General features: G+C 41.0%; 1 protein-coding gene across 3 annotated transcripts in view; it reads left to right on the top strand.

Annotated features, from left to right (window-relative positions):
* Positions 1-605: 605 nt before the first annotated feature.
* MICU3 (mitochondrial calcium uptake family member 3) overlaps positions 606-8,737 on the top strand; it is a 52,826-nt gene continuing 44,694 nt past the window's right edge. For all 3 annotated transcript variants that reach the window (XM_070757640.1, XM_070757639.1, XM_070757641.1), the window contains exon 1: positions 606-965. In XM_070757640.1, coding sequence (XP_070613741.1) covers positions 654-965 — 312 coding nt within the window. In that variant the 5' untranslated portion in view covers positions 606-653. The remainder of the gene's footprint in view (positions 966-8,737) is intronic.

Here is an 8,737-nt window from a genome sequence, read left to right as displayed (position 1 = left end):
GTGTGTATGTATATACATACACACACACACACACATACACACTGCAGTATATATATAAGCATATACATATACTGTATATATACTGCTTGTATACCTCCAATAGGTACTTGACAAAATAAATAAATAAATAAAATAAAAATAAATAAAATAAATCGCATTACAAAATGATAATAGAGAGGAGAGGCCAGTTCTCTTTTTAATTGGACCGTTCTGTGCTAGACTATCCGGTGAACCTGGGGCAGCCAACTAAGACCCTTATTACCTCAGAATATGCAGAGCAAAAGGAAGACAAAATTCCTGGGAGCGCGTTATGTTAGCAGAAAGCCCCCGCAACCATCTCACTGCTTCCAGTTACAACCCAGATTTGCAATCGCGGGCACCTCGCGATGCCAACCGGAGGAGAACAGCACTGCAGCTCTGGGCAATCCGGAGCCAAGGAACCCGCTGGGATAACAAGACAACCGTCCAAACGGAAGGAGGGAGACGAAGCCAGCCCGGGTGGGAGGGGTAGGTGACATTTGGAAGCGGAGTCCCTCGTCTCGCGCTTGGCAGGCTCGTGGCGCTCTCGCGATGTTTCCCCGCCGCCGCCGCGGTTGCTATTGCCGCCGCCTCAGCACCTTCGTTCGCCCTGTCACTCCGCGGACCGGGCTCCTATGGCGGCGCTGCGAAGTCTCTTGGGCTGGCGCCGTTGTCGTCTCCCCCCAGAGGCGGCCCCCCGCCGGCACCTGTGGGGCTTAAAGGCCGCCGGCAGCCGCGAGGGGACCCCGAGTGGGCTGAGCATCGCGGCCGCGGGGGCTGCTGGCGGGGCGCTCGCTTGGCTCGCCTGCTATCACTACTACGACCGCCGGCCGCACCCGTCGCCCCTCGGGCTCGGCAGCCGGTGGGAGCGAGGAGAAGGCGGGCCGCCGAACCAAGGCCGAGGACTGCAGCCCATCCCTGTGGCGGCCGCTGCCAAGGAGATGATGGTAAGTGTCGAGGGACACACGACGTAGAGCGCGAGCACCTGTCTTGACCCGCCCCTTCTCCCTACCAGCTGCAGAGGATGATGGGTGGGTGGTGGATTCTCCAAGGATGCTGTCGGGAAGCCAGGCCAGAGATCGCCCGTGCTAGTCTTCACGTTATTTTTTTTTCAATTCTCTCCAGCAGTCCTGGGGGGGGGGGGGGTGTACTTAAGAGGGACGCTCTTCCTACATTAGTTCTCAGCTCTCTTTAAAGCCCCCCTCCGGAAAGAACAGGAGTCAGATACCATCAGCTTGTCAGAAATGGTGTAGGGCAGTGATGGAGACCTTATGGCACAGGTGGCACACAGAGCCATATCTGCTGGCATGAGCCGTTGCCCTAACTCAGTTCCAATGTGCATGTGTGTGCCGGCTCATACAGAGGCTCTGTGAGGGCTTTTGGGGGAGATGGGGGAGGTTGTTTTTACCCTCCCTCAGCTCCATGTCTTTGGAGAGGGTGAAAGACAAACCTACTGGGCCCACCATAAGTTAGGAAACAGACTGTTTTAATGAACTCCCCAGGCATTGAATTATGGAGTGGGCACTCATGCATGCGCGATAGTTCACACTCACACTCTTTTGCCACCCGAGGACACAAAGGTTCACCATCACTGGTGTAGGGTCTCCTGCTTGAGGTGCGGAATTGGTGGGGAGGGTGACTAGATGTCCCTTTCAATTCTGTTCATTTGTAAATCAGTGCAAGTTACAGGTCAGGATCTGAAGACGACCCAGGGGCTGGGTTTTGTTTAATGTAATGTTTCTTCATTCCGTGCCAGAAGCACCTTCAAATTATAGATATGCAACCTTCTACATTGAGCAAGTAAAATAGATATAGGATAGATCATGAAAGTAAAGCACCTGTACAAAATCATGTAAAATGTTGTTAGTTGTGAAGTTGTGTCCGACCCATTGCGACCCCATGGAGAATGGTCCTCCAGGCTTTCCTGTCCTGTGTCATCCTCCGGAGTCCATTTAAGCTCATGCCAATTGCTTCTGTGACTCCATCCAGCCACCTCATTCTCTGCCATCCCCTTCTTCTATTGCCTTCAATCTTTCCTAGCATTAGGCTCTTCTCCAATGAGTCTTTACTTCTCATTAGGTGGCCAAAGCATTTGAGTTACATCTTCAGGATCTGGCCTTCTAAAGGGCAGTCAGGGTTGATCTCTAGGACTGGCCGGCTTGATTGCTTTGCAATCCAAGGGACTTGCAGGAGTCTTCGCCAGCACCATAGTTCATAGGCCACAATTCTTTAGTGTTCAGCCTTTCTTATGGTCCAACTTTCACAGCCATACCTTGCAAATGGGAAAACCATAGCCTTGACTATACACACTTTTGTTGGCAGAGTGATATCTCTGCTTTTTAATATGCTGTCTAGATTTGCCATAGCTTTCCTCCCCAGGAGCAAGCATCTTTTAACTTTTGGGAGCCATTAAAATAAAATCTGTCACTACCTCTGTTTCTTCCACATCTATTTGTCAGGAATTGAGAGAGCTGGATACCATGATCTTAGTTTTCTTAATTTTGAGTTTCAAGCCAACTGTTTCACTCTCCTTCTTCACCCGCATCAAGAGGCTCTTTAGTTCCTCTTCAATTTCTGCCAATAGAATGGTATTATCTGCATATTTGAGGTTGTTGATATTTCTCCCAGCAAGCTTAACAAATAAAAGTAAAATAAACAGGATTAAAACTAAGTGACATTTAATGACGATGATAATGTTATCCATTGGCTTGTGTCTGATTTTTGATGATTCTATGAGCCAGATCTCTCCATACCTTCCAACCTTGCACCACTTTGAGTTTTTCTATGTCCTGCTGGTGTCAGCTTTTATGGTGTCCAGCAACTGGACACAGAAACATTCTACATTTTGGTCCTCATTAGTATAATGTGGACATTTTGTGCAAGTGAAATATGTTGGAAGTTTAGAAGATATTGATGGCAGGCAGGAAGTGTGATGCTATCATGACCCAAGCTTTAAATTCCTAAAGTTGTGGGATTTAGTTACTTACAAGGTTACAGAAAAAGGTGAACATACTCTTAATGTTTCATTTTTCTGCATATATAATAACTACATAAAGAATGCATAATATTGGCATGTAGATTGGCATGTCTGTATTAGCACATTCTGATCCTATAATCATGCATTGTTGAATGTTACAAGTGGTCCTTGATTTACAACCATTCATTTAATGCTGCTCAAAGTTACAATAGCATTGCAATATCCCCACAGTCCTGCAATCAAAATTTGGGCATGCATTTATGACAATTGTAGTATCCCAGGGTTCTGTAGTCATCATTTGTGACCTTCCCAGCTGGCTTCTAACACACAAAGTCAATATCCTATCCTATCCTATCCAGGTTGGAAGGGCATTGGAGGTCTTTTAGTCCAACCCCCTGCATAGGCAGGAAACCACTTCAGACAAATGGTTATCCAACATCAAAGGGGGAAACCAGATATGTTTAACAACAATAAGATTCACATTATTGTAGTGACTTACCTAACAACTATGGCCAAAAAAAAGTTGTAAAATTGGGCACAACTCAAGTTAACAACTGTGAACAATTATTTTGCTTAGCAAAGGAAATTTTGGTCCCATGTTACATACATTAGTTATAATGTACTAATATACTAAGTCTATATGTTGAAAGGTGCACAGTTCCTCATGTACTAAAAGAAACTGTAATTGTTTATGCATTATTACAAGATCTTACATGATCTTTGGCTGAACATGGAGTGATATCCAATTATAAATATTATTATTTTAGGCTTTCATTTAAGCCTACAAGGTCAGTACTCCAGACTCAAGTTGGTCTTTATTAGAACTCCCTGGCTCTAATAACATATTCCTAACATTTGTATTACTTTTGCTTTTAGGATCTTCAACACCTTAGGTCTAAATAATTGGATAACCAGTCTATAACACCTTTGTTTTTAAATAATTAATTTCTAATCTTTTATCCAATTTCTAAATGATACAATTTTTAATTTTTTCTTGCAACTTAAAAATCAGAAAGAATGGTTTATTTTTTTTGTGACATGTAGTGTCACACTTTCATTTTTAAAATGACTAATCAATTCCCCCCTAACAGGCCAAAAATTTCAGGGCACACCACTTCTTATCATCAGGATACATCTTATAGCCTAACTAATAGTAACCATTAGGAACAAATGGGAGATTATGAACAAATAGGAAAAATGGGAAAGTTGCAAAATAGCTTATTAGTTTGATGAAAAGCAGCAGAAACACCACAGGAATAACAAACATGTGAACTTAAAATGTTCTTAAATTCCAGCTGTCAGCATTTCTTTCCATTGGCTACCTTAGTTTCAACTAAAAGGAATTGTGATTAATCACATTTGAAAGGCTACATTTCCTCTCTGTCTAATCTCTATGTTTCCATCAGATATTTTGAAAGCTGTCCAGAATTGTTACAAGATCATATCAATCTATAAATCCCATAAATGTATTTGTTTAAATCAACCTGGTTTATTTTTCCACATATTTTATTTAAGGCATTTTGCTTGGTACAGTTTCTTAAAAAATTGAATACATGTCATGAAATTCATTTTTGTAACTATAAAAATGGATCTTTTAGTCCAAAAGTCCCATCATTACAATATGAATATGAAATTACATATTGTCCATTATAAGCATGAAACAATTTACTTTCTGCCTGTTCTTGATTATACTCTTGCTGATAGTGTTTGAAATTAGTTTACATGTTGCAATTTTTTACTACATCCCCTATGTCTGAGCTTCGTTCCAGTCCCAGTAGAGATGTAGTCAGACCAGTTAAGGTATGTAATTATTCTACTCCTTGTCTTGTTAGTCAAGTCCCATGATGATATTCAATTTCAAATGAAGAAGGTGGTCATCTATTTCTAACCTTGTAATGTGAATCTCTGATGGATTGTTGGGAATAAACAATTTCTGTCCTTTTGATTAAAATTATAAAGAACCACAAATTTATTTATTTATTTATTTATTATTTGGATTTGTATGCCGCCCCTCTCCGAAAACTCGGGGCGGCTCACAACAAGTGAAAAGAGAATCCAATACATTAATCCAATTAATTAAAATATTATAAATTTAAGAAAAACCCCTATACTAACATACACACACACACAAGCATACCATATATAAATTCAACGTGCCCAGGGGAAGATGTTTAGTTTCCCCATGCCTGACGGCAAAGGTGGGTTTTGAGGAGTTTACGGAAGGCAGGAAGAGTAGGGGCAGTCCTGATCTCCGGGGGGAGTTGGTTCCAGAGAGCCGGTGCCGCCACAGAGAAGGCTCTCCCCCTGGGGCCCGCCAACCGGCATTGTTTAGTTGACGGGACCCGGAGGAGGCCCACTCTGTGGGACCTAATCGGTCGCTGGGATTCGTGCGGCAGAATCATGGAGAAGAAATGTGGCAGTTAGCAAAACATGAGTCTAGGAAAGGAAGAGAATGTAGACAGAAATTTAAAGTGACTCTTTCTTAGCTGTTGTTGGTGTAGGATAAAGGAAGAGAAAATATTGCCATAGCTTCAAGCATGGAGTTATCCTTTTGAGGTTGGTTAGGTTAAGAAGCAGACTCCATAGGACTGTGATGGTGAACCTAGTGCCCTCTCTGCAGGCACGCCAGCCATCTACATGAGGGGCACTCACATTGCAATCTGGGGCCTCGCATGGTGTTCCCATGCCCTGTTTTGGTTTCCAGGTTGTTGCTGGAAGCTTTCCAGGCTCAAAACAGGATGCACGAGCCCACCCACCCCTGCACACAAGCCCCCCCACACACACATCTTGGACCTGGAAAGCTGCCTGCACCAACCTGGAAGCCAAAAATAGGTGAGGGTGGAAGTAGGGCACATGCACAGAGGGTGGGGTGAACGCGGGGGTTCCACATGTATGCACGGGGCAGGGCACATGGGAGTCGCATGCACATTGCATTATTCATCAACACACGACTGCCATAGGAAGTACTGGAACTTTATTTATAGGTTCTGCTAACAGACTTTGGAAAGCAGGGCATTCTCTTTTTAATATTTCTTCCTGGCCTTAATTCATGTTGTGTTGGAAGCAATTTTCTTTTGAACTTTCAAGTGGCTTATTTATAATGAAGAAAATTGTTTCGTTTTGTCATTTTTCAATGCATTTTCATGTTTTTCCTATTCTAAATTGTAGATTGAAATCCAGATTTTTGTAACTTTAAATATTGTCACATTTCATAATTTTAGGCCTAGATTGCTTCTTTTGAATTTATTTATTTATTTATTTAATTTATATAACCACCGATCTCTTATATATGACTCTGAATGGCTTTTAAAAATTAAAAATGATGAGAACAATAAAAGTATAAATCAAAACAACCAACATACAGCTATGTTAAAACCACTATTAAAAACTCAATTCAGCCTACAGATAATCACAGTTAGCAGGAATACATCCCATTTAGTAAAGCTACTGGAAAAGCTCACCATTACTGCTATCCCCCAAAACACAGTGATCCAGTCAGGTCTTCAGGACCTCTTTAAAGGCCGGAAGGATAGGGGCCAAGCTAAGTTCCAAGGAATGATGTTCTAAAAGATAAGTGCTATGGTAGAAAAGGCTGCTGGATCCTGTCAAATATGGAATGTTAACTGAAAGGCTCTATATTAACATGCTTCTGCCAGATCTGATTGGACAGGTAGTTGTAACTAGGAATCTTAGTAGTAATCTTAGTTTCAGACAGGAGTCTTAGACTGTTTTTAGAGGTATTTTAATTATGTCTTGATTTTTTATTTACTAATGTCTCAAGTTATAGTTAAGAATTTATAGTTGCTTATAAATCACTTATAGACACATTTCTTGTACTAGTCTGAGACCACAATAAAGTGAAGGATTATTTATTGATAGTAAGAAGTTCCAATTAGTTCTGGCTTCCTATCGCATTTGCATGTATACTGCATACAAGATTTTGATTTATAGTAAGAGTTTCTTATTATATCTTCTGCATAGAAATTCATGGTATTTTAAACTCATTTTAATCCCAGTAGGATGTAATATACATCTTGTTGCAAACTTTATATGCCTTTTTCCTGACATCTGGCCATAATCTTTGCACAGTTAGATAAATACTATTTTTAAAACAAAGAATTTAAGAATTTGCCAACTACAGTTTACATTTGCGTGAGTTTTTTTTAAAAAAAACTTGTCTATTTTGAAAGAAGTATCAAAGCTGTATTTGGGTTAATTAACATCCAGGGTACTCCTGAACGCGGAACCATGGATTGATTCAAAATTGGGAAAGGAGTCCGGCAATGCTGTATACTTTCACCCTGCCTATTTAACTTATATGCAGAGCACATCATGAAAAATGCGGAGTTAGATTAATCAAAAATTGGAATTAAGATTGCCAGGAGAAACATAAACAACCTTAGATATGAAAATGCTACCACTCTAATGGCAGAAATTGAAGAGGAACTAAAGAGCCTCTTGATGCGGGTGAAGAAGGAGAGTGGAACAGTTGGCTTGAAACTCAAAATTAAGAAAACTAAGATGATGGTATCCAGCTCTCTCAATTCCTGACAAATAGATGGGGAAGAAACAGATGTAGTGACTGATTTTATTTTATTGGGCTCCAAAAAGTTAAAAGACACTTGCTCCTGGGAAGGAAAGCTATGGTAAATCTAGACAGCATATTAAAAAGCAGAGACATTATCCTGCCAACATAGTCAAGGCTATGGTTTTCCCATTTGCAAAATATGGCTATGAAAATTGTACCACAAGAAAGGATGAGCGCCAAAGGATTGAGACCTTTGAACTATGATGCTGGAGGAGACTCCTGCGAGTCCCTTGGACTGCAAGGCGATTAAACCACTCAGCCCTAGAAGAGATCAACCCTAACTGCCCGTTAGAAGGCCAGATTAAAAACAAATGCTTTGGCCACCTAATGAGAAGGAAGGACTCACTGGAGAAGAGCCTAATGCTGGAGAAGATTGAGGGCAATAGAAGAAGGGGACATCAGAGAATGAGGTGGCTGGATGGAGTCACAGAAGCAGTCATTGTGACCTTAAATGGACTCCAGAGGATGGCACAGGACAGGAAGGCCTGGAGGACCATTCTCCATGGGGTCGCAATGGTAGGACACAAATTCACAACTAACAGCATTTTATTTATTTATTTATCTATCTATCTATCTATCTATCTATTTATTTATTTATTTATTTATTTATTGGACTTATATGCCGCACCTCTCCATGGACTCGGGGCGGTATATAAATCCAATTAATCATTTTATGTAAATCATTTTACATAATTTTATATAGGTGCTATACTTTTATGATCTATCTTATATCTATTTTACTTGTTCAATGTTGAAGGTTGTAAAGTATATCTATAATTTGAAGGTGTTTCTGACAAGGAATTAAGAAACATTACATAAAAAACGCCAGCCTCTGGAAGGACTCACTGTAGAAGAGCCAATGCTGGGAAAGATTGAGGGCAATAAAAGAAGGGGACGTCAGAAAATAAGATGACTGGATGGAGTTACTGAAACAGTAGGTGTGAACTTAAATGGACTCCAGAGTATGGTACAGAAGCGGAAGGCCTGGAGGAACATTGACCATGGGGTTGTGAAGGGTCAGACACAACTTTGCAACTAGCAACAACACCAAGGGTAATTGTGTCAGTGGAGTCGGAAGCATTTTTATTTTATAAACATCAATATGAATATCTAAGTTATAAGAGATAATATGCACTTCATATTACTTTATGATT

The sequence above is a fragment of the Erythrolamprus reginae genome, chromosome 7 (assembly GCF_031021105.1).
Source record: "Erythrolamprus reginae isolate rEryReg1 chromosome 7, rEryReg1.hap1, whole genome shotgun sequence".
Classification (NCBI taxonomy): Eukaryota; Metazoa; Chordata; class Lepidosauria; order Squamata; family Dipsadidae; genus Erythrolamprus; species Erythrolamprus reginae.
The sequence above is the reverse complement of the archived record's forward strand: the minus strand, read 5'-3'. Positions and strand labels throughout refer to the sequence as shown.